The 26373-nt window shown below is 45.5% G+C and overlaps 2 protein-coding genes across 2 annotated transcripts in view; one reads left to right on the top strand and one right to left on the bottom strand.

Moving 5' to 3' along the window:
• Positions 1-21437, top strand: part of LOC135911108 (regulator of microtubule dynamics protein 1-like) — a 54833-nt gene extending 33396 nt beyond the window's left edge. The window contains exons 7-9 of the mRNA XM_065443223.2: positions 3949-3979; positions 10300-10436; positions 21270-21437. Coding sequence (XP_065299295.1) covers positions 3949-3979; positions 10300-10436; positions 21270-21317 — 216 coding nt within the window. The 3' untranslated portion in view covers positions 21318-21437. The remainder of the gene's footprint in view (positions 1-3948; positions 3980-10299; positions 10437-21269) is intronic.
• A 160-nt stretch (positions 21438-21597) lies between these two features.
• Positions 21598-26373, bottom strand: part of Snrk (SNF related kinase) — a 36730-nt gene continuing 31954 nt past the window's right edge. Inside the window, exon 5 of the mRNA XM_065443181.1 lies at positions 21598-24092. Within this exon, the coding sequence (XP_065299253.1) occupies positions 22949-24092 (1144 nt within the window). The 3' untranslated portion in view covers positions 21598-22948. The remainder of the gene's footprint in view (positions 24093-26373) is intronic.

Raw genomic sequence — 26373 nt, forward strand, 5'->3', positions numbered from 1 at the left:
CAGCCATCCTTAAAAATTGGTGGCAGAAACTCAAGCAGGCAAAAGTTCGATAAATGTTTAATTCATAGCATGTACAGCTTTGTGGCACCGCCACTCACCCCATAGACGGCCAAGTTAAGCCGAACCAAAGTTTCTGATGGTGCCCTGTTTGGTAATTTCGGCTTCCCCTGCATTACTGCATGTTATTCTGCCACCAACTGGAGCAGTAAGAAACACGTTTTTGTTTTGCATGTTGCCACCTGTGCTTCCTTAAAACCAAAACTAGCTACGTCACAGGCTGCATCACACATAGTGCTGCACCTGCACCGATATTTCTCAGTAAATGGAACTCCTGTTAATCGAAACGTATTTCACCAGTCCCTTGAGGTTCCGTTTAACATGATTTTACTATATACTGTAAAATATCAAATTTCCACTTAATTCTTAGTGTTTTGAACGAAACCAAAGCAGTTTTGATTATCTTAAATTTTTTGTAATCACCCAAGAGATGAAAAAAAAATGGCTTATTTAAAGTACCTGTGAGAAAAAAAATTTTAAACATACAAAGTGAGTGTCTTGTCTGCTTTTCACTTCCTCTAAATTGAAAAGACTGATTTTGAAATTTTCAACTCAATAGCTTTTACTGTAGTAATATTTTCTTACCTTCCTTCTACTTAAACTTGCTTCTCTCTAAGCACAGATCGGTTTTTCCCACGTTTTCTGAACTAGTACTGGTGCCTCTATTTCTGTGCCCGGTGTTCCTAGTGTAATTTCTGCACATTCTGTAAAAGCAGTAAGAGGTTGAACTGCTAGCCAAGCTTCTTTTCATAGTCTGGTTGCAATCGCATTTTAGAGCCCAACTCTTAAGCGCGCATATTGAGCGTCGGTGTGCCTCGGCGTCTGTGTAACTGAGTGAACCAACAGATCGAAGGATGACAGTGAACATGGAGTGCAGCGTGGGATGAAATGCGAAGAGGAGGAGGAGGCTACAGGGAAAGCATGAGATGAAAAGTACAGGGAAAGCATGAGATGAAAAGTACAGCGAAAGCATGAAAAGTGTAGTGCCACTGTGTGTGTGTGTGTGTGTGTGTGTGTGTGTGTGTGTGTGTGTGTGTGTGTGTGTGTGTGTGTACACACACACAAACACATATATATATTACACGATGGCTACAAGATGGCGCCAGAGTAGCACGTGTCGGCTTTTTGCAGATAACGATATTATATATTAAAACAAAGCTGTGCATTAGCAAAGGTCTGCTTACGGCGGCTGCTGTGAATTGCAACCATGCTGCCTCTGGCGATCTCGCAATAAGCAAAGCAGTCGCGCTACGATTCGCTCCATTTGTAACGTGCCACACAAGACAGATTGTCTGCACCACCTATTGTATTGCAATATGAAAACGCTTATAGAGCTGTGCTCAAATTTCACATTAGGGAATATCGTACATAATCGTCAGTTAATTTTTTGGTTCTATATGTAGCCGAATGTTTCCGCAGTTTCTTTTTCTTACTTTGGTGAAGCCATCTACTAACAATAGTCGCCTCCCTCCTTGGACTGGTCTTGTGTGAGGTCTGTGGATTATACTGCACCATGAACAGGCCAACAGACAAAATTAAGGGGGCATACAGTTTTTGCAAAGCTGGTCGGACCTCAGCCCCCTGCCGGAAAATTGAAAACTCGCCACCTATGGCTGACTGCAAGACTTCTTAAGCGAGAATGAGTGGAATCACGGGGCTAAATTTTTCGTTTGTTACAACCACATTAAGCAAATGCATAATGAAGCCAAGAAAAGCATAAGGGGAAAAAATTTTATTGATTATAACTTTTATTGAAATGTATATAGAAGAAAAAGAAATTAACGTAACCTTGTTACAGGTAGGTACCAAACCCACCACATATTCACATTGTGCATGCAGTGCTCTGGTCGCCATCCCATTCTCCCGTCAACTTTCTTGGATATTTGTGTTCTGTACAAAATTGGCCTTTAGGGTGTTAGGCAGCATCGTCCATGGCTATGGTGGCTGATGTGGATCATCCTTTCAAATGCAGGCTTCACACAGTATGTGAACTTGAGAGCAGGCAGCTACCCAAAGAACCCTTATATACTACCTCGTGGCATCAAGGTTGCCAATGTTGAGGACATTTCTTTGCAATGCGCAAGAAGAATAAGGGGAATCATGGGGCTAAACTTTTTCTTAACGCCATATAAACCAAACACAGTATAGGCCAAAAAATCGACAGGGATTTTTCTTTTTCTTTTTTAATGTTGAATAGTGTTGGCAGTATAGCTTGACCAAGAGAAAATGCTGGCTTTGTAAAGTACTGTGCCTTTAAACATTATTATTACTTTTTAAGCCTGTTAAATGCTTACCATATAAAAAGCAGCCCGTCCTTTTTCTTCTCCACTCAGCATTTAGCTGTTCCATGGTACAGCCCACAAGTCTGAGGGGTTGAGCTCCTTTCCAAAAACTCCCTGGAATATCTCCATCACCCAACAACTATTGCACATCTTGCATCTGAGTTTGTTGCCACACAGTTCTTTGTCTGATTATATGCCCATTAGTCACGCTGTACCATTTTATGGGAACCAAGGAGTTAATGGATGGAGAACTTATACGTGTGCTTCAAGGGTTCTTTAAAACATTTTTCATGGTTGTGTTGAAATGCACGGAATTAGTAGGGTAGGCCCTTGTAATTATCAAAAGCCTAATTTAAATCTCTGCTTCAAGCATATAATTATATTAATTGGTTTTAACATCTGCATCACTAGAGATTGCAGTGATGCCATCCCCATTCTACGTAGAATGGGCAAGTAATGTTAATCGGGAGTCATGACGTTGTAGGAAATACTTGAAGCATGCCACTCCCTTCAGCTTCTTTTTAATAGTAAATGTTTACATATTAACTTTTGTACATGTAATAATAAATGTAAATTTAATATAGAATTAAGACACTTTTTCAAACCAATTGTACATTTCATCTGAGAATTCAATTCATTTGTGCCGTGAATGTGAGAGGAAATGGGTGAAATAAGTTTCTTTTGGAAAGCTACCTGCCTTGAAAGCGCTGGGGAAGAATATAAGATGGTTGAGCGGCAGCGGCCATTGGTGGGACACAACATAAATAGTATCCAGTTGTCATCATTGTACACTACAGGTGTGTGTAGGGAATAAACTGCATACTGTAGACAATCTGAACACAAAACATACTCAATTTCCGTGCACCATCTTCCACAGTAATGAGGAAAACTGCTTCAGATGGAAAAGTGGAAATGTACTTGGTTCAAGTAAACTGAAAGTAGACAACTCTCATCACTGCACGTCGCTATAGCCAGAGAGGTGGGACGTTGATGCGGAATTCTGCGGATTGAAAGAAGGGTAATGCACACATAGCACAACCATTCTAGGAGAGATTTTATCTCGGCAGCATTTCTATGAAAGTTAAAAAGCATTTCAAAACCTTTTAAAAGCTAGTTGTAACTAAATATTTCCAGAACATATTTATGGCCTTGTGGCAATGGTGAAACTCCTAGGCTGCAATAACCAGCAATGCCAAATTGTTTTGTAGGTTAGTTCCTTTTCTGTAGGTACATTGTCATGATGAATATGTGTGTGAACTGTCATCGTTATGACTATGGTAATACCACCGCAATGGCTCACTGGCTACGGTGCTGCTGAGTGCAAGGTCATGGGTTCGATTCCCGGCTGCAGCGACCTCATATTGATAGGACAAAATGCAAAACCACTTGTGTTCTGTGCACATTAAAAGAAAGTTAAAATTAATCTGAAGCCCTCCACTAGGTGCTCATAATTACGTGTTTTTTTGGCCCATTAAGCCCTACAACTCAGTCAGCCACAATTGTGAAATTTTTCTTGTAGCAGCAGTTTCGTGGGGTCCTGTAAATACAATTTCTTAGCACACAATGTTGCTTTTGATGTCTAATCAGCCTCTGCATTTTACATTTTCAGGCACTTAAGCACTTCCAAAAAGCTGAAGAAAGTAAGCCTTCCACTCTGTTTTCCATTTACGAGTACTGACATGACATTATCACTTTTTTTCAGTTGAAGCCCTTTAAAGCCTAGTAAAATACTGGCGTGCATCAATGCATGTTAACTAATGTACTATAATGCTTATATAAAATCGTTTCAGTGTCTGTACCCAGAAGGTGGGTGCTTTACGATGCAATGTCAATGTTTTATTTTGCTATTATTGTTACAATAGCTACAAGATATACAGAAAAAGCATGAAAGAAGACTCTTGGTGTTCTTTCTTTTTCATAATAAAATGCTGTAAACCTAACTACATCAATTTTGCTAGCTTCATTGTTGCATTGCAGAAAGCTTCATTTGGGATGGTGGATACCTTAGCTAACTCTTTCTGTACCATGGAAAGGTAATTGCAGCTTTAGCGGCTGAAGACTGATGAATAGTGTTAGTTACTGCAGATTTGTTGTATTGTACACAGTGCTGGCAACTGCTGGGCAGGAAGAGAATGGCTGGCGAGCAAGAATATGGCTTTGCTCTCTGCAACAACTGCGCACTTGGAATGCCTTAGACCATCTCGCAACAACCGGCACAGAAGAGTCGATCCCAGCAACACAATACCATTCAGTGTGGAAACGCCCAGAATCAGCTGTTAACCCACCAAGCTTCTTATCAAAATTTCAATGTAACCCGCTCAACTGGGAACCCCAAATTTTGACCCCAAACTTTTGTGCCGCCAAAACGAGCGTTCACGTTACCTTTGAACTTAACCAAACCCAGCTGTCGCAACTTAAGCAGCCTAACTTCACGAACAGCCTGTTCTTACCCTATCACAGTGGTGTACTTATCACATGTACTGGTGCCACCGAATAGTCTCCTCAACTCTAGAGGTACGTAATAGCAATCGTGCTAGCTTTGTGGTCCCTATTCCAATTGTTTACGACGGACTTGTACTTTTGAGCCGTACTCGAGGTGGTCGCGGGTTGAAAGCTATTCTGGCTATCCAGGAACAACAAAAGGACTGACACACTATCAGCTCCTTCAAGACTTTAGTCTCTTGCCAATTTGCGTCCTGCCATGAGGCTTTTATCATGAACTCAATTGACTGCGTCCCAACTCCCTACCACCTCGACTCGTCTTGCCACCTTGCGCTCATTCGCACTGCATGCTTCACCCCGAAATGAACGACGGAATGATGAACATAACTGCCCCGTGCCGTTTGTCCGTGTTCGCACAGAACAGGCTTCTCGGTCTCTTTTTGACCAGTGGCTCGAACTTGCTTGATACGCCAAAGTTGTCAAAGACGACCGCACCTTTCTTTTCTTCGCACCCTGCCTTTTTGCATCTGTCGCTGTCTTTGACTGTGCTACATTATTCACCGCATTCCAATCTTGACCGTGCTTTCTACGGCGCTTATTCCTCGGAACTCCCTTTCATGCCACCTTCTCGCGCCTCACGCTGGCTGGCACACATCTCTTCGGCCTGGATCACTCTCCTACCAGCACAGTCTGGGTGATTTTCATTTAAATCAACTCTCTCTTTGCCTCGACTGGCGGACAGCTCAACTGACTCTGGAACAATGCAGTAGTCTTTACTCGAGCAATTCAACTCTCACTCCTGCGACCTGCCCTCTACTTCATTGTCCAGCTCGCGCTGTGCATCGGCACACAGCTCGCCGGTCTTGATCGCTGTCTCACCCGCAAAGTCCGAATGATTCATAACTAAATCATCCCTCTACTACCTAGACTAGTGGACAGCTGCACCGATCCGTGAGCAATGCAGTTGTCTTCCCTTGAGCTAAGCAGCTTCGCAATCATGCGAACTGCCCTCAACTGCATCATCCTGCTGGCACTGCACTTTTGCACGCAGATCTGACTCGACATGGGTCCCCGTGTCTGTCGGGTCAGTACTCTGTACTTCGTTAACGACTGCGTTAAGATTACACGCGGTGCACCCGCGCGGTGACTGCTCCAATTCATTCACAGCCAGCCTAGCTGTCTCACAGCCGGCCTAGCGAGTACTCTGTTGGCACATCACCTCGTTACTCTCACTATGGCCTTCAACAGCCTCTGTTGCCACTAAGGCATCGTTAGCTGCTAGCACTTTGAATTGACCTATGAACTTGCGGCTAATCTTGCAGGTACTACTCCTTCTCTCGACTTTCAACCAAAATCTACTATCGACTTCCTCCCACTTTCGCTGCGTCCAGCCTGCAGATTTCTCAAGCCGCTGTTGTCCTCGTTCGATTGCCTGCTCCAAACCTTGAATCTCTTTGTTCAGTGCAGTAGCGTACTGCCTCGTTACTTATTTTAGGCCTTTTTTCGTGCCTAATATCTCCTTGCCTAATATCTCCTTGCCTAATATCTCCTTGCCTAATATCTTCTTGCCTAATGTCTTGCTCTTCTTGCCTAATTGCTTCCTGTTCCTGTCTTCTGCTTAGAATACGTTTACCTAGTTGTTCGACGAGTTTCAAATCATTGTCACTTTGGAGAATGGTCTTACAAATTTCTGCTTCCGTCAAGTCCTCTACGTCTACCTCGAGCTCTTCACACAACAGGTCAGCTTTCGTCACACACAATAGGACCATGGTCACTACTTTAAGCTTTGGCTCTGTTGTCACACAATACTTGCTGCAATACCCACACAAATCAGAATACAAGTAAAGGATCCCCAGCGATTCAAATCTACAAATTCAGAGAAATTGAAGCCTGGTAAATCTTACAGCCAAAACCAAACGCTTACCCACTCAAGCAGCACCAGTCCTTCTCCGCCGTATCCAGTCATTTGTAAAAGGTGGTCAATCCCAAGTCGCCTCCAACTTGATCAGGGTACCGGTCGGTCACCATGTCCCAAAGTCAGTGACGTTAGTCTCATCGCTGTCTATGAGTTGTAGAACAATCCCACCGCTGGCAACCGGTTGTACGAGTTGGAGTCTGGCATGTAAAGATGTGGTAGCGGGCCCATGCCGTCATCCAGCTCATCCACGCTTGGAATGTGGTTGAAGGGAGGAACTTACTCTCATCGAGAACTAGGAGTAAGGGATTTATTTACAATATCTACGTGAAGACTGGAGAAGGTTACATTTCATCAATCTAGCATGACTGAAAACTAAGCACACCGAACCGCCGAAAACAGCTGCTTAAAAACCCTCTGTCCTCCCTAGATCCCTAGCAGAGGGAAAACTGCCGTCCAACCTTCAGACAATCGGACCGTCCAAAGACGTCATATTCGACCCGCCTATGAGGGCGAGAGACCACACACTCATTCCAGCGCTTTTGTTTCACTGAACACACCGAGCGGAGAGGGTCCTCGTAGACAGGGGTTGTCATGCTTGACTCAAGCTGGCGCCTCTTGATTCCAGAGTTGACTCCGCAGTTAGCTGCCACGTCTGTCAAATGACTGTGACAATTACTGGGGCCCGTGGGAAAGCGACATAAAACACCCTTTTCCAGGAGTTCTCTTGCTCCAATTAGACCGTGAAGGCGACAGCAAACTAACAATACTCGGTCCGCCAAACGTGGCGAGCCTTGCTGGCGGCTTTGGGCTGTCCGAAGGAGGCGCATTGTTGGCTTTACAAAGCAACTCGTCGCAGTGGGCTGGGAGAGGTTCGAAGGTCACTACCCCTGCAAGCCGATTGTAACAACATGGAGGCCAAGGGTAGAGATGCGACTCCGTGCGAAGCACAGGGCGGTTAGCTTAGGTATTCTAATGACACGTCGTTGCTGTGAATTTGTTGTATGCTTTCCCATTATTTTCTGTGTTCCCCACTGTGATCCTGTTTGGACAGAAGTGCCGCTTCTTGCGTGGTACACAGTGCCATCGGCTTTGAATGGATACAGCAAAGCATATCTTCCGTACTACCTAGGTGCCCAGTTCCCAAATTCTTCTCTCGCACATGCGCACAAGTGTCGCTCAAAGGTGGCACAGCTTTTGCATGTCTACATCCTTAAGGAAAGGAATATAAGCCCCTTAAATTTTTAGGAATAATGATGTTCACAGTTGGCAAGTATGCTAAATCACAAGTGGTAAGTGTAATGGCTATGAATGTTCTCATTTTTGAAATGCTGAGTAAGAAGGATCTTTTATTAGGTGAAACTGGTTACTGTGATAGCTAGCTCTACGCCCACCGAGTTGAATATGAAAGCACTTTTTTAAGGTGAAAGGCTTAAGTGGCTCACACCCCTGATTGCCTTGACAAAAATGTGTCGTGTGGTCCAATGGTACAAAAATATCATCATTACAAATGGCTCATACCCCCCATAAGGCTGAAGCTACAAGCACTCTGGAAATGGAAGCGAACAGTGCACACATTCATTGAAATCACCCATACAATACGTTGAACAACATACGTTTCAATCCCCTGCTGTGAGGATGTAACGTAAAGTCGAAGAGAAACGTAATGGGTGCGAGTCTGACACCGCTATACAAGTGTATGAAGCCACAGCTAAGCGTTCGAAATGAACTGAAGAAGCCGAACTGCAAAAGCAGCAATGCGATGATGCAAGATGGCACATCACCAAGTGCAGCAGGCTTTCGTCTTCACGTGTAACAGGAGTGTAATATGCTACCGAATTTCTTATTTTTTATTATCCTTTGCCCCCTCCCCCATTTTTTTTTCATGAAATAAGCAAGACAGTTCAATTTGTGCTTAAATGCTTGCACTTTTGCTTTGCCACCTGTTGCTGCATGCAAAGCTTTACTCAAGAGGGTGGAGTTTGAGATTTCTTTTGATGCCCAAGAACCAACATTTACCATATTTACTCGATTGTAACGCGCCCTCGATTGTAACGTGCACCTCATTCTTTCATACAGGAATACAACTTTCTCTCATTTGGAAAAACAGACTTATTCCCAATACTCTAAAGAGTTGCGATAAATAAAAGAATAATTGCAGTTTTGCCTGAAAGGCGAAGCATCATTACGATAGCAAATTAGTAGACAGCTATATGAAAAGTAAGGATAGTAGTTCTAAACATTTACTTACTAACTAAATTAACAAGCATGGTATCGGGTGCGCACAAATAAACATGAACACGTCTCATGCAGTGACCACGGAAACTTTATCAAAACGCTGGAGTGGGGAAGTGCGGTAGCAGAAGCGAGCGAATTGACCTTTGTGCGGCCTCTCACTTCAACGCGCACTAAGTGACGAGAACACAACGCAGTGTGCCTAAGTGTGTAGAATTTGTCTTCATCACGTATCGCTTTCAAGATGGGGGCCACGTGGCTGCTCCATACGTAGCAGCCGCCACAGTAGAAAGCGTTTGCGCCAAACTTGCACGCAAGTTTCGGGAACTTCAAATGCTTGTGATGCAGCCCAATTTCCGTCAGTCTCCACACATGTGATCACTTTCCTTTTAATTCCGGCATCGTGATGAACTCGGCATGTCTTTGCACTTGGCACTTCCATGCTGATAGAGCAAATGTGGAAAACGGGAAGACCGGGAAGATGGACGGTGCACTAACCTAAGCCAATGCCTCCTTTACTAGATGCCTGCCGCGTCGCTAGTTTTCCCATTGGAGTGGAGGTTCCTGTGGTTCAGGGTAGTTGCGGAGAGACGGCGCTCACTGCTGACCCTACTTTGTGTTGCGGAGGAAGTGACGATTGCGAGGCTGGCGCACGCTCGACCAATGGCTTGAAAAGCGACAGTGGGTCCTGCCTCCGGGATTGTAACAGATGCTGCTAAGATCTCGCAGGCAGGGGAATGTGATTCAAGTATGGAGCAGCCACCGCAACTAGCTCTTGCAGCCGACCTAGGTGGAGAGGAGGAAAGTACAAATATGCACCCTTTGGGGCTTATCTTACAACACAACAATCGTCATCTGTCTTGTCCGCATTTCCTTTCTTAAATGCTACGTGCCCGGTACTTCCAAGTCGCAAACGGCATGCGCGTTATCAGCATGACAGAGCATTCTCGACAGGAAAGTAGCGAGCGCAGCGTTTTCAAGAAAGAAAACGCAAGCAAGACAGATGATGATTATTGTTATGTGGCAAGATAAGCCCCAAAGGGTGTAAATTACAGTGTGAAAGTACAGCTTCTCTGCTTGTGCGGCAAGCATCTTCTAAAGGAAGCAATGCCTAAACACACATACTACAGCACATAAAGGAAGCTACGGCAGTTAGGCTCGAAGCGTGTGAGGCTGCCTTATTGAAATGCCGATGGCAATATGGTAACACAGATTTAAAGTTGTACTCGATTCTAACGCACACGCAATTTTTTGACCCATTTTATTGGGGGAAAAAATGCAGTAATTGTTTCCAACTGCTTTCGTGTGCACTAAGGTTTGCAGAAACATAAATGACTGTATTGTTGCGCATTTACTTTTTATTTCCAGTTAGGCCACATTTTTACAGAAGGAACCTGTTAATGATTGCCAAAACTCTCTTGGAACTAAATCGCAAGGACGAAGCAGTGACTTACCTACAACGATGTGTTGACATTCCAACCAAGCCTACACAAGATGACAAAAAGGTATGCTCTGCTCTTTCCTTCTGGAGTCATAGATGCCTCAAATGCATGCACCTTTATCCACTGCATTTACAATGCTCACATTTGTTCTATATGCAAGTTGTCTATGCCAGTTCTCAGTTGTGGCCAGAGGTGGGAAAAGATGCATATAAGCTTTTCGTAATATGAACCTTCTGTGTATTAAATGTGGCTCAATTTCACTTCACATTACCAAGTATATTAGTACACTTGACTATGCCGAAGGCACTACCATGTTTGATGGGATGTTCAATACGCCGCACTCTATCAGCAATGGCAAAAGGATAGATTAAGAGGCAAAGCTTTTCTTTGTGAACCTTGCCAGGTTTCATGACAGTGGGCGCTGCAGCCTGGCTGTTCCCTTGCCGAATAGGCCAACCTAGTCATAGCAGAGCATCTATGCTGGATGTGTCGCCGAGTTCCATGGGGCACCACCATATAACACTCGCATCCATGCATCCACGGCAGCAGCGGCCGTGCGGGGGAAAGGGAAAAAAAAGAATTAGCCAGAAAGCTTGCCTTCACGCATCCACAGCTGCGCAGTTATAAGGAAGTAAACTGTTCTTGTGGATAGAATGGATTCGAATCGCACTACGTACGTATACGCATGTTACCTCTGAAACCATGATGCGTTCAAGGTGTCTAGTAGTCAGTAACTCCGCTTAACGAAAGGCTCAGTATGATTGGTGTGTGTGTGTGTGTGTGTGTGTGTGTGTGTGTGTGTGTGTGTGTGTGTGTGTGTGTGTGTGTGTGTGTGTGTGTGTGTGTGTGTGTGTGTGTGTGTGTGTGTGCGCGCGTGCATGCATTTGTGTGTGTGTGTGCACGTGCGTGCATACCCATGTTTCGAATTTTATGCACTCACACAGCTTCGCTGTATATAGATTCCAACTTGTTGGATATGCTTCTTTCTTGTGATGCCTACAGCAGCTAAATAATGTGTGCGCGCTTTGAGGTGGTCATTTGCTTTGATGAAAAAAACTTGCAATGTCTGACTGTGCTATAAATCAGTATTTCATTACTCATGAACTATGAGCACTCACTAGAACACGCACAAAGAATCATCCTACCCCTTTGACTTTTTCTATGGAGTATGCAGCCCCTGCAAATAAAATTATACAATTTTGACACTCATTGACAGTCCATCGTGATTCATGACTGAAAGAGTTACAGTGTGCCAAAGATGTGCTTCCTTTAAACATTCTGTGATAAGTGTTTCAAGCTTTGTACAGTTGAACCTCGATATATCAAACAGCATGGCGATTGTGAAATAGTTCGATATAGCCAGAATTCTATATATAAAATCACGTAAAAGACGCGTAAAAAAACTTCTGCACATCAATCGAACGTAGGGCATGATCGGGGATCGTTGTTCAGAGTGCACATTCGGTTTCAGTGCATGCAATGGGCCTAGGCCGCGCCGACTTCGTCGGCCAGGAGCACGCGGTCAAATGCACCGCACGCAATTAGCGTAGGCCGCACCTACTTCATCCGCCGCGCGAAGTCTGCACGGTCTAGGCCAATCGCACGCGCCGCGACCGAACGCATGCGCCGAGCAACAATCCCCGATCGCGCCCCAATCGTGCCGCAGTAAATACTAACTTGAAGCCTCACACAAAGTGTTTATTTGGCTGAAAGTATTGCAGCCGTGTATCCTGCTTCTTAATGGCAGCCACGTGCTTAAACACGGAGTCCTCAACATAGTCTAAATGATCCTCAAGTGATGGGCCGGTGCCCTCTATTGCGCCGCAGTAGCAGCGTAGAAGGGCCAAAGCAGCTACAGCCCCAGTTGAAGTCGGGAACGGGGCAACATCAGCGCTTGCGGGATCAACCTCGGCAGCATCTTCGTTTGGCCACTACTTCTGCTGCGAACTCCACGTCCGTCAATCGAAGCATTTTGAAACACTGTCAATAGCAACATATTAAGTCTGGGCTGAGCCCAGTGAGCGTGCGTTGTCGCGGCAGGTGCAGAGCACGGCACCGAGGAGGAGGAGTCAGTGCATCAAATGCAGTGCGTCGTTGACGTTGTCGAACTAGCCAAGCTGCCACGTGCGTATGGTGCTACGTTCAAATGGCGCCTTCAGCGCGATTGATGTGTGCAGCTATAGTGCACAGCAGTCAGGAATGTCCATCGCGCCACCTCTATCATCAAGGGTGTTGTGGGAAAGCTCACCACCTGTGTACAGAGCGAACGTGGTCTGGGGTGGCGGAGTTCGTTATATCCATTTTAAGTCCGACCCCTTCGAAATAACAAATTAAAAATGCATGCAATTTTTCAGGTGATATAGAAAGTGTTTGATATACGGGATAATCCGATATATCCGTGTTCGATATATCGAGGTTTGACTAGTTTCGTCTTGAAATATGTTTCATCTGTGTCACTTAAGTATCTCATCTGATAAGTGCTTAATATTTTCAGCGTGTGACCTGCAGTTAGCCCACAAAAATATATCTTCACTGTTGCTTTCATTATCTCCTCCCTCTTTAATTTATAAAGTTTATTGTGTTTTTATTAAGGCTAATGTCCAAGTTACTGACTTCGCTGTTGTGGTTAGGTGCACATTTACCCTGTCTACTGTGAGATGGTGTATAGTGCCCAGTACGTTTGAAATAGCTTCTACCCTGAGAGCACTCGTAGACTACAAACGATTCTGAGAGATTATTATAGCAAGTGAAACTAGAATATATTTTGGTACTACGTTAGAAAGGTCTTAAACGGGTTTCAATATTTTTCAGTGAAAAATTGCAGTGTATAGAGCACGTGGTTATAATATGTACTGAATATTGTGGCGTTGCAAGTTGCGAAGAGCCATCGAAATAAGAATACTAATAAAGCTCTCCAATGGCCACAATTCATTTGACTGCTTAAGGCTGGTGGGCTTGTTTTGAATTAGCACTGGAGCATCTGCTAGCGATAGTGTCAAGAGCAAGTTAGCATAGACTGTGCCTATGACATGTATGACGATGATACATATGTATCATCACCATGCCTTGCCAGTGCTTGGCTGCTTTTTTGTTCAGAATGGTATAGCAATTTGTGAGGCTGACATCACTGTAACATTCTTTGCATTATTCATTAACGGTAACAATGAAAACATTGACATGGTGCAGAGATACTGAAACGACACACTTCTTTGCCAATGCCAAGGTCATTTCCAGTTGCCTGATTGGCTGTAAATGCATGTGGGAATAAGGCCCGCTTGGAGCAAATGGTACAACTAGAGAATGCGCCATGCAACCAGATATGAATGCCAATTATTGAAACCTTTCGTGACTGGATATAGAGTGTACTCTAGCCTGCATCAAAAGAGGAAAAAAAAGTAAACGTGTTGTGTGCTGGGAAAATGCCCTGCTCCACTAAAATATGTCAAAATGAACATTAATTTCATCTATTACAAAATATTTTGCTGGTAGGTGTTTAAGGAAATAACTGTGACTGTCAGTGTAAAATAAATTTCCATCCTCTGCTAAGGTAGAGATTACCGTATTTACTTGCATAATGATTGCACTCACGTAATGATTACACCCCCAAATTTTGATCACACCCCAAAATTCGATTTTTTTCCTTTCCCATGTAATGATCGCACCTCGACCTTGCCGCAGCAATATCCTGTGTGCCAAGTCTAGCTAACGATGATTGCGCTTACGATCTGTCGAATGCTGTCGAATGCTACGCGAACGACTCTTGAAGACCATGCCAAGCGGTCTGTACGCACCAAACATTCCTAAGCAGACCCCCATTTCATTCCTTTCATCACTTTCCACACTTCCACGAAATAAATAAAGCTACAACCAAACTTGCCTTGGCTTTATTATTTGTAGGCATTATAATGGTTGCGGTCGACAACGACAATAAGAAAGGCGCCTTTTGATTCTTTTCATCTGCACTCTTGAACAAATGACGAGCGGCAATGATAGTAGTCACGTTTGCACTGTTAGTTAGAAGTGTACCTTATTCATATGCCGACACTTGTAACACAGCTAAGATGTTTGCCCACCTATAGCGGAAGCGTGCCATATTAGGATAGTAGTGAACACAAATTCCACAGTTTCCGCAGCATGCCCGCCATGGGTTTCTATGTCGCTGGCAGCCAGCTAAGCGTGCCCATCTTTGTTTCTGTCCCTATCAAAGTGGTCGTGGCTACATTATTGCCGCAAACTTGGCGATAGTAACTATATTATTCATTACTGATACGGAAGGAACTGTTTCAATGCGCGTAATATACTCGCGAGAAGAAAAAAAAGATCGCGTTCGGCTTGCTCCGCTGGCAGTCATTTTTGTTTTTGTGTCCCGCACTGTTACAGCGGCAGCCACCTATTTGTTGACCTGTTGTCATCCCGCAGCAAACGTTTCGGTGTTTTCGGCGCCGAGCAAACTGGTTAGGTTGTGCAAAAGCATCACAGGAGAGCAGAAAGATGCGACTAGTGGCTGTAGAAAAAAGCGCACCACTTTTGTTCACCAAGACTGTGCATTTTCTGTGTATCGCATACCTCTCTCATGCGGACTGTTCTATATCTGCCAGACAGGTCATTGCATTAATGACCGCATGCGTGAGCATCGCTATTTGCTACCTACAGATACAGGAGGGAACTTGCCATTGCATTGCAAAAAGCATGAATGCCGACCAGTTTTTGAGTGTGTGTCTATAGTGGGGAGAGAGCGCAGTAAACTGGAAAGCGAAATTAGCGAAGCATTCCACATGAAAAAGTTGGGCGCGCATACATGTGCGAGTGAACCTTCCGTTCATATCAATGATAAAGAACTTCAATTTCTAAATTTATCATGCTAATCCACGTGTTGTTGCATTTGTCGGGAAGGGGTGTGACTTCACTTTTGTGTACGTGTATAACTTGTTGATAATCGACTACAAACCTTGTTATTGTTCTTGGGTGTATACGCTTGCGTGGCGGAGATTTGTGGAATGTTTTCACAATAAAATTCAGTTGTAAGTCCAGCTAACAAGAAGGCAGTTCAACGCTTTTTAGGTATCTGCGCTTACTACGGTCGTTTTGTCGAAGGATTTTCAAGGATCGTCGAACCATTAACGAGTTTAAAACGCCAAGATGTACCTTAAGCAGCCTTTATAGAATTGCGGAAGCAACTGCAAACGGCCCCTACACTCGCGCATTTTGATGACAAGGCTAACACAGAAATCCACACAGACGCCAGCAATGTTGGGCTCGGTGCCGTACTCATCCAGTGGCAAGACGGCGCCGAACAAGTAGTAGCCTACGCGAGCTGCAGTCTGACAAAGGCAGAGGTAAACTATTACACGACTGAAAAGGAGTGTCTCACCATCGTTTCGGCCTTCGGCAAGTTCCGACCCTACCTGTACGGCTGACCTTTTCGAGTAGTAAGTGACCACCAATCGCTGTGCTGGCTTGTAAATCTTGGGAACCCTTCAGGCCATGAGCCGAGATTGTCCACTAGTACGGATCAAACCATACTACGCCCGCGAAGAAGTGTCCCTCTGATAAACTTTCTCCCACATCCTCTGTTGCCCTTCACTTCCTCTGATCAGCGACCGGGACGGTCGCTTTTGAAGTGGGGAGTAATGGCACAAAGTAACCTGTCCACTACAAATCCTGATCGCCAGAGAGAACACGACGAATGGCGCAGTTGTGTGCCAGGTCTTCTGGGTGTTGGCCATCATTAAAGAAGGCTGTTCTGTTTCGGCGAGCCTGTTTTGGTTATTTTCGCGACTATATCCACCAGCCGCTGCCTTGCTTTGTCTCCCCGCCACCTGAGCAGACCTGCCAGTACACCATACAGCCCCTTGGCTGTGTGTGCTCCAATATGTCTCACCGCCCTGTCAAGGGCTGGATGTGTTACTTGCCACTTGACATCGTTGCTAAGTTGGTATTTCTTTATATGCTGCTCTTCGGTTTAGTCAATCTGTAGTTCGGCATTGTTGAGTTCGTACAGCTCATTCATGTGGTCTGTTAGGTGCTTCTCAATGTCAGAGACCGGCTGACCCATATCTTCGTGTCGAATTTGTGGTGTAGCAACCTTTCTGTCCAGCAATGAAACATATCCAGAACTTCCTGGCCCCATTGTGCCCATCCGCTGTGAACAACTGGAGTTGTCTGCTGTTGTGCTCAGAGAACTTCTGTTGAATGATTGCCCGCGCAGTCTGCTTGCAGAGTATTCCTGCCAGGTTCGGAGAGATTCACTTGGAGAGAGGGTTTTCACTGCTTTTCGGTGCAGTTGGTTAGCCGCTTTGTGCGCGGCCAATGCTTTCCGTACTTCTTTTTCCTACCATCCCTTTCACCGCATCCCTCCATGCGAGTTAATACGAACTTCATATTTCCTCCATTAAGCGTCTCAGTTCCTGTATATACTCATTACACATCGATTTCAAGGTCTGAAAGCTGTTCTCAAACTAATGGGCAGGACTCTCATAGGTTGCTTCTGGGAGAAATCTCTGCACAGGCTCTCAGCTTTCTCACTGTCTTTAGTACCATGCGGAGAATGACATGGTTAGCCTGATCCTGTTGTGGTCACTGCCAATGCTGAATTCCCCCTCCACTCCACGTCAATGTTGCCATTTTTCATTCGATGTGTCAATCTAGGCGGCATAAGTACATAGTCGATACAGATACGGCTATTTTTAGCACACCATGTAAACTCTCCTCCGCAATCTGACTGAGGGTTTAACACTTCCAAGTTTAGCCTCCTTGCATACTGCTGCATTAGTTCGAAGTCCAGATAACCATATATTTCTTGGATGTGGCCTTTAAAGTGTCCCATGATCATCACTTCTGTCATTTTCCCATCAAGGAGGACGTCCATCACTGGATGTCTTCCTTGATGCATTGCATAACTTCGACATTCCCATCATGTTGTTCATTCGTCATCGTAAGGTGAACACACATGATTGTAGGAATCCCCTAAATCGCTCCGCGGATCCACATGTGTTCACTGCACTGGCACTGTAGCTTCTCCCACTCTGCTCCACTCCTCCATAGGGAGCCAATGCCCCCGCCTGTGTGTGCTTGCCCTGTGCGGTTGTTGCCTGCCCACAGCCACATTGGGTTAACCGGTGGCTTCGCCTGTCCATGAAGATGCGTCTCTGCTACTGCATACAGCTCTATAGTTTGAGTCTAACGTCCTGTACAGCTGTTCCCATTTGCTTGGCTTCCTTGCTCCGTGCATGTCTGGGAAGCCAACATTCGTGGATTCAGCCCTCATGTGATGACGGCGTCTGCAGTGTGCGCGCCTTCTTACTGGTTGGAGTCTTGGGAGTACATTTTGTGCCTGGGCAGCTGCTTCTTCATTCACATTTGAGCATCACTTTCCCTAGGGCTGCTAGAATCGGGGCAGTGGGGTTTCTTGCCCACTGCGTCAATTTCTGGGCTATGCTAGTTGTACATTGCCCTAAAAAAGAGCAAACTTGTGATCTAGGAGACACCCAGCATCCTGTGCACTGTATGGGTGTTCTTGTAGGTCACACTCGATTCTTTCCTCCTGGCAGCACACTCTACTCATGGCCTCAACTCATTGCAAACATTCATACCAGGTTTCACTTTTCTCATGGTTGGTTTCATTGCCTGGGATTATTTCTGGTATCCCGCATACTACAAAGAAATGTCCGGTGCCTCTCGTTTTCCGTGCCAATATGCTAGACTTCATGGCTTCAGGTATGTTCGAAATATCTGCTGCAGAATCCACTTTTGCAATAATCTCATGGACAGTGGCAGTCTCATTCACCCGTTAGTGAACCAGCATGTTTCATTTTACTGTGCGGAGGACCACATGTTTCAATGTGGCATCGTCTCCATAGCTGAATACATGGCGCTCTTTCTTTTTGTCAAGTGCCGTGTTCTATTGGTATGCTGGAGCCAATGGAGTGACAGACTGAAGATTTACTAGTGTCGCTGTTTTCTGCATCTGCCTTTAATGTTCCCTTTTCTTCCTTTTCTCTCTTGCCTAGCACAACCTTCCTTTCTTGTCCTCTTTGGATCTTCAGACCTTGCTTCCCGTGGTCTTTCAGATGTCTTTGTTGTCCGAGCTAAAACTGCTCCTTATTGGCCCTTCGAGATTGCCATCTGTTGTTGCATGACCAGACACCAGGCCCAAACGTGTTGCTCCACCATGGCGCTGTCTTGGGATAGGTGATTGTCCACTGCCCTTGAGCCTGCGTCCAGAGGGGCTTTCTGAAACTCAACTTGCGCGCGGAGAGCTACCCACCAGTTTTTTTCTCAGCCAGCTCTTTACTTAGCGCGCATCTTTCATTTACTGTGGTTTGGATGTGCTTTGTCAATTGCGTTGTGTTATTCAGGGCCAGGGTCCATTTCTCTTACATCATTCGCTTCATCTGCAAGAACTCCTCGTTCAGAAGCCTGAACCTTTCACAAGTGCTTGCGAAAGTAGGTCTGGGCTGTCTCCACTTCCTCAGTTCTCGTGAAAGTACATGGTACCCAGCCCGTGACATCGTTTTCTTTCGGCCATTACTTGGGAGTGATTTTTGCTTTCTTCTCCGGCTGCGCATTGCTATTTTGCAGAATGCTTGTCTAAATCAGCCTCCACAGACTCCATGCTTGTCGTCATAGGATCCACATGTACCTTAAATTCGCAAGTCTGCATTCTGGTCCGCTTCATGAAGCACGTGCGACAGCCGTTCAATGAGCGAATCTCTCAATCTAGTTTTTGTCTAAACCATGCTTTTCTAGCTTGCTGCGCAGGTCAGCCACATGAATCTCGGACATGGTCCTCATTAAGGGGCCAGTTGTGTGGGGTGTAAGGGTCATTTTTAGCCTAGTGTAAGCCGCATTCGACTCTGCACGGACACCCACTTATCTGTCGTCGCACAGCTACTGCTGTCTTTCATTGGGAACTCCACTCGAGCATGTCCTCCGTGCATGCTGGTGCCATCTTTCGTTGGCGGATGGGCCCACTGCACGCTGATGCGGAGCGCTGCGCGTCAGCGCTGCCTCGGAGGCACCGGTTATGCTGAGGCCACTACAGCGAGACTGGTGCGTTAGGCTTAGACCACACTGTGGCTCACTGATGCACTGTCACCGCACATCGCTGCTAAGTTAGTGGTCCTGAGGACTCCAATGAAATATTCACCCGTACGAGGAGCATAGAGTTTGCTGACCAACGCTCATCGGTACATCACATCACGCACATGGGCACACGTACACGCGGAGGGCAGGAAGGACGGAATTAAACTTGATTGAAGACGAGGGGAGGTGGGAGTCGAGGTCAGGCAGAAGGGGCTAGGGTAGCATCCATCTGACCATGACTTTTGCCACCCAGTCTTCCAGCCCGGCTTTGGCTTGAGGGTTGGATTTTAGTTTGGAGTCAATGCCATGTGCGCGGCAAGGCAACGCCACCTACGTTAAGCGAAGTGGGCAGGCAGGGGCATGCCGGGTTGACCTACTCTGGCTAAAGGTGGTTATTAATATTATGGTTGCTACGGGTTCCGTGTGCAGTATGGACCTACCAGGATACTCTCGTGATAACATCGTCCCTGTACACCGTATGCTATATGTGTGAGTGAAAGCATGCGATGGCAAGCTGATGATAGCAGCTCAATCTCGCACGCACAAGGGTGGAAACTCGTGCATCACATGCGAGGCACTGGAAGGGAGGGAAGAGGCATTCTACCTTGGCGGCTGCTGTGTATAGTGCGAGCCCCATCTTGAAAGCGATCTGCGATGCGGACAGTCTAGGTGCACTGAGGGCGGATAGCTTCATGTGCGCTATAGCACCCATATGGTTGTGCGTCACCTGAATTTAATACGGGAAATGTTACAAAATTTTTTTCTTGGCTCTCCCAACTGGCACCCTCCCCTTATAACTATGATCGCCTTATGATCGAATAAATTCAATAGGTTATTTTGAGGCCAGTGTTGTTACAACTGTTACTATCTGCAAAGTAATTGTGTTACCACCACAGTAAAACAAAGGGGGAATCTGCTGTTGCTTAAACTGTTAGGGCTTTACGCAAATGCCAAAATTTGCTTCTTTATTGCAATTAGCTGGGTGTTGGAAAGAAGGCTTGAGCTCAGTAAGGAGTCTGACATTTATTCAAGGGTTGTAGCAGCAGAAATTGTAGGACACAGAAAGGAACGAACAGACGTGGACTTAGCTGTGCTGCGTTCCTTTCTGTGTCCACGATTTCTGCTGCTACAATCCTCGAATAATGAATCGACTAGCTCAATAAAACACCCTTTTGACTGACATTTGTGTTAGTAAAAAGGCTTATTTTCTATCTTCTTGATGTCTGCCGTCAGTCTGCATTCTTGGAACAGTACTTCAGAAACTTTCATATGTAGACATTGTCAGACCCCACCTTAAATAACAGGTGCATTTTTGCAAGTACTGTTTATTTACATTATAGGCAAAACAATGTGTGGAGGACACACCAAGTTAGGAGTTATAGCTGCGAAACTCATTTGCAAAACATTGTAGTTATGATATTGCCTCAAATAATTAAATTAAAAATTTTCACCAGAAAGGCTGTGTGTTTGTGCAGGCAGTTGCACAGATCTGTAGAACAAAAACTGTGCGTTTCTTTTTTATCAGGGTCTTCTGCGTGTTAGCTGGAACAAAGCAAATGCCAAGCTTTGATTTCACTCTCGCAGTGTTCTAGTGAATGAGTTTGTGTGTTTAATCTCTGTATATTTCAGGAAGATCATTTATGCATGGCTGCAATTTTCTTATTGTTCATAGCGCCGCATGGACCTGTATGTGAATGCTAAGAGAGTCACTTGTTTTGAAACTTGGTCTTTTACGTTTTTCTGTAGATCTGACCAGGTCATGTTCCTTGACACCAGAATTTGATATTTCATTTTAACACTTCCTTTTTTCAGGTGTCTGAAGAGGCCCAGCAGTCATTGAGAAAGTTGGGCATGTCATAATTCTGCACTTTCTTGCCTTAACTCGTCACGGCCTGGAATGTGTTTTGAAGAAACATGCAGTATTAAGTTTGGCTATAGTGTTCCAAGATTATGAAATAAAGACCAAGTATTGTTTAACAACCTTTTGTTTTTACTAAAACAACTTTACATTTACATTTTTCACAGTTATTGCTAAAGTTGTAATCTTGTTATTTGTGTGTGTTGTGTTGGTTGTAGGAGACAGGCACCTGCACACACAATACACCTATAGAGACTACACAATTGAAACACCAGAGCACAGTGCCTATTTCACACTCTCCTTGTTACATGACATGGTTCTGAGAACACACAAGATGCATGACTTTACACCACAAACAGTGGGAAGGGGCAGAGAGTGCATACAGTGGTAAGCTTGCCTTAGACAACCTAGTATGTACATGCACTCACGTTGCGCCCTTTAGAAAACAAAGCACAAGCCACTTTTGGGTCAACCCGTGTTCATTTTAAATGCACAAGCAGCAACCACAGCAGCAAACAATCGTACCAGGGCCACTCGAATTCTCCATTCAGGAACAATGTGTGGTGGCACACTTCGTACTGCCTTTGCACTCATCTTCCAAACCACGTCCTTGCTAAAAAGCTCTAAAACCACTAGTGCTGGCCGAACCTTTCAGGCTGTGCCAAGTGACACATCGAGCGTGGCTGGGACATCAAAAAAGACACCAGTGCCTGCACTGCGACCAGAAGTTTTAAACAGCGTTACACAATAGCTACGGTTTCTTTGTAAATTGAACAGTTGCACAACAACAGAAGCCCACACACGTTGAACATAACTTCCACGTATCTGTGTGAATTAGGAATGTGACACAAACACCTTTGAACTTCCACCACTATGCCTACAACTTTGGTGTACAGCATCACTAAGGTTACAGTGAGTAAATAAGGAAAGAGGACAACTTTTTGTACTAAGAACTTGCTTTGTTTTGACCATATGTCTACTTTGTTGTGCTGTTCGTAGGGTATCCTCTCCCCCCTGTATGCCATATGTCGGTCTGTGTGGCAAGCTCAAAGGAGCTACACATTCCATTTCAAAGCAACAGCCTCCCTCCATGGAAGAAGACACGATTATGTGGTGAATACAGTGACCAGTGAAAGTGCACTAGCGTTCGAATGCATGACAAGGAAGTGTTAATACTTTTCCATGAGGAATACCAGCTTAATAAGCTTCTAGTTGCTAGCAGCTCTTGCAGCCAAATAAAATGCAACAGAAAACAGATGGCAGTTCTTTAGAAGCATTGTTACATTTCTTGAATAAGCCATGCACAACTGTTAAAGCTTTGGTGGTGCTGGTTTGTGATATCAATTGCACTATAGCCTTTCCATAATTTATGAAGCAAAAGTAATGTTCTAGTCTGCAATCAGCAACTGAATAAGTGGTGGCTATCAAGTGTGCCCATAAGACAAATTACTTTCAAAGGAAATGAAAGCTAAGTAATGCCTGTGAGCCTCTCTCTGGCTCTCTGCAAAAGGGTAACAACAGCTAATCATGGAAGAAACAGTCGTGGCATGGTCCCCCCAGGAATGTGATCCACCTACTGAGGATGGCTCTGAGTATTCTCGGTTCTGGGAGATTGTCACGGAAGCATTTCCCTTCAACAAAGTGTGCAGCACTTGGACGCAAGTTTCACATCTACTACCCCTGACTGGCTTTTGCTGCGGCCTTTTCGGAATCCATTTTGGTTGATGTCCAGTTGGGGCTTCAGTGCTCCTGCCCCTGCATTGTTGGAGGCACTACTTCGACTTCCATTGGGGACTAGCTTGGCAAGGCTGCTTCCAAGGCGTGACCGGCTGCTTCGCATCTCATCGCGGCTTGACTTACGCCCAAGGCAGCTTAGTCCTGCAGCAAGGCTGAAGCTGTTAGAGATTCGTGGAGCATCCGCTGACGCCATTTCTTCTACAAGGACTACATCGGCACACTGGACAGCTGAAGAAGATGCACCCTCATCACTTTTATGTGCAGGAGATTCCTCCACTGTCAAGTCTCCGCAAGAAACGGAGTTAGTGAGCCGTGGGGCTGGATCTGGTAGAATGTCCAAGCTATCGGTGCTGTCTGCCGAGTACCCCTCATCATGTGCGTGGGGTGATGGAAGAACGCTGCCTGATGGGCTTCCCTGGAGTGGTGTGTCGCCTTTTGCTGTGGGAAGATGGCGGCGTTTGTCGCCTTCCTCATCATCAGAGCTACTGCAGCTTGTTGTTCGATTGCGGCCTGCTGCATGCACACGCAGCTTGCCCACTCCTGGTCTCACACGAATGTCACCTGCGCCACCCAGCAATTGTGGGGAGCTCTTTACAGCATGAAGACGCCGACCCGGAATGCAGCGCAGCCGCACTGTGGGTGATTGTCGTTGTGGGCCTCCATCAGGCATTAGTGGAGAAGGTCCACTGGGGGCTGTGGGCAGGGAAAGGACAGGCCGCACAGCGCGGTCATCAGACTCCGTTGATTCGCTTTCCTCCGAGAAAACTGCACCTCGTATGGGTGGCGAATGGGAAGGGGCAAGAGAGGACAGGTCATCTTCTTCTCGCACTATGCTGCACTTCCGCCCCAGCGGCAGACTGGACCTTGGCACAGCCAGGGAAGAGTCATCTTCAAGAGGGCCTGCGCACACACTGAGCAGTGATGTGAGAGGGTGGCCCACAGAAGGATCCAGCGCAATACTTGGCAAGCCACCAGGGGAAACCAGCACTTGGGCCACATTAGGCCGCTCTTGTGCAGGGGATGGAGTCGCTGAGGACACACTGCACAAAGAAACCTGGAGTGAGCTTGGCACTGCCTAAAATATTTCTCAGATTAGAACAATACAGCACTGCAAAACTGCTGCATGGGCCTGCAATGTCGATGCAGAGCCTGGCAGATGAAAATACATGAAAAAAGTAATATCACTACAAAATGGCAATCTAATTCAAATACAGTAGAATCTCGTTAAACTCCTAGAACCTCAAGGGATCAGAGAAATACGGTACAATTAACAGGAGTTCGTTTACTGAAAGAATGTGCAGAGGTGTAGCACTATATGTCGTACACCTGTTAGACATGTTAAGCATAAAGACACGAGTGTAGCAGCTAGTTTGTCCCGTGGTTTAAGCACAGTAGGCGACTTCTGGATGCACTAGGCTCCACTAGTTTTGATATGGGCGAGGCACTGGCGACATATCAAAGCAAAGACACTGCACTTGCTGCTGGACTATCTGGCTGAATTGGCACGAGGTCGTGCTGGTGGAGTTCAAATTATTGAACGCCGCGCTGCGCTGAAAGTGTCCCAAAGTTTTAGTCATTCTCATTGTGGTCATATATCAGGCGAATGGCGGTGCTGTCAAGACTGCACATGCTATGCATTAAATATCTATCAATTTTTTATTGCTTGAGTCTTTGCGACTGCTTTTTAAGGATGGCTTTCTGCGTAGAAGACCGGTGTCATAAAATAAAAATGAGATTGTGGCTTTGTCTGCAAAAAAAATATAATGGAGCTTGCTTTTGCTGTTCCATTTCCTTAGTTATATTTATTTACAAATATTTTTTTTTTTTTGCATTACCCAAATTCAGAAAAAACCAATATATAGAGGCTGTTCTGTTTAACCAGCAATCCCGTTTAAGCAATTTAAATTTACAGATACCTGCAATGGTTGCTCAGTGGCTATGGTGTTGGGCTGCTGAGCACGAGGTCGCAGGATCGAATCCTAGCCACGGCGGCCGCATTTTGATGGGGGCGAAATGCAAAAACACCCGTGTACTTAGGTGCACGTTAAAGAACCCCAGGTGGTCAAAATTTCCGGAGTCCTCCACTACAGCGTGTCTCATAATCAGAAAGTGGTTTTGGCATGTAAAACCACACAATTTTTTTTTAATTTACAGATGTACATCAGCATATCATGGATTCATGCTTCAAATTACCAGTGGTGGTCCAACTGCGCCATTCTGCTACAATTCGACTTGCCTGCTCCTCGCTGCGCCCACTCAAGTGCCATTTGCGCCAACTGCGCAAAAGCGCGGCATAGTCTCATTTTTGCGGCAATGCGATGTTTTCAGTGGGATTTGCAACTACAGTCAACGAACGATTTTCCGGAGGCCCGACTTTTCGGACATGCCCAATGATCGGACGCCTTCGCGCCACTGCCATGGTACCGCATAGTCAATGTATAAGAATGTCTGAAATTTCTGATGCAAAAACTCTTCGCCGTCCCATTTTCCGGACCTTTTCCCATGATCGTAGATCCGAAACGGCATTAATCGAAGCGACCTCCACCGCCATTTTTATTATCTTGCCATTTGGAACAGGCGCTCTCGCATGCAGATCCACTGGCCGCCGCCCACTGCCGCGGCAACGCTGCGCTAGGCCGCCGCAGCTAGGCCTACAGCTACTTCGACGTCCGCAACCAAGATTCTTGCTGTTCAGTGCCTTGTTTTACATTAAAGGGACACTAAAGCGAAACAATAAATCTGTTTAGACTAATGAATTGTTTGAGAACCCTGCAGGCAGTAATTTCAACAAAAAAAAAATTTTGATTATTGGATGAGAAAATGAAGGCTCAAGTATCAGTATTTGAATTTCGCGCCGAAAGCCCAGCGCCAGTACGTCAGCGTGACGTCAGGGATTCCAAAGTATGTTTTCGCATTTGGGCCGCGTTGGCTGAATAAAGGCTCCCAAAACTTGCCATATTTAATATTGTGTTCCTTTAGAACACAATGTAGTCAATCTGTACCGCTATATGTAATTAGCAGGCCCTAGAAGATGCCATCAAAATCCGAGACGTCACAGCCCCCAGGTGAGGGAACTCAAGTAGGCGTCGCCACCCGTATTTCGTTCTGGCGCTTTTTCTGGCTTACCAAACGTCGTATCGCTGTAAGAGTGGTGTTTTTGGTGTTGTATAATGGTAATTTACTGATGCAGAAGAAATCATTTTTCACTTTAGTGTCCCTTTAAAGCAATTCGTTGCTGTTAGCAATCGAGTCGACTCCGTCTTTGTAATCCTCCCCCATGGCTTCAAAGCTCGGAAAGCACAACGTGTTTAAATAATGCCG

Source organism: Dermacentor albipictus, chromosome 1 (genome assembly GCF_038994185.2).
Source record: "Dermacentor albipictus isolate Rhodes 1998 colony chromosome 1, USDA_Dalb.pri_finalv2, whole genome shotgun sequence".
NCBI classification, from domain to species: Eukaryota; Metazoa; Arthropoda; class Arachnida; order Ixodida; family Ixodidae; genus Dermacentor; species Dermacentor albipictus.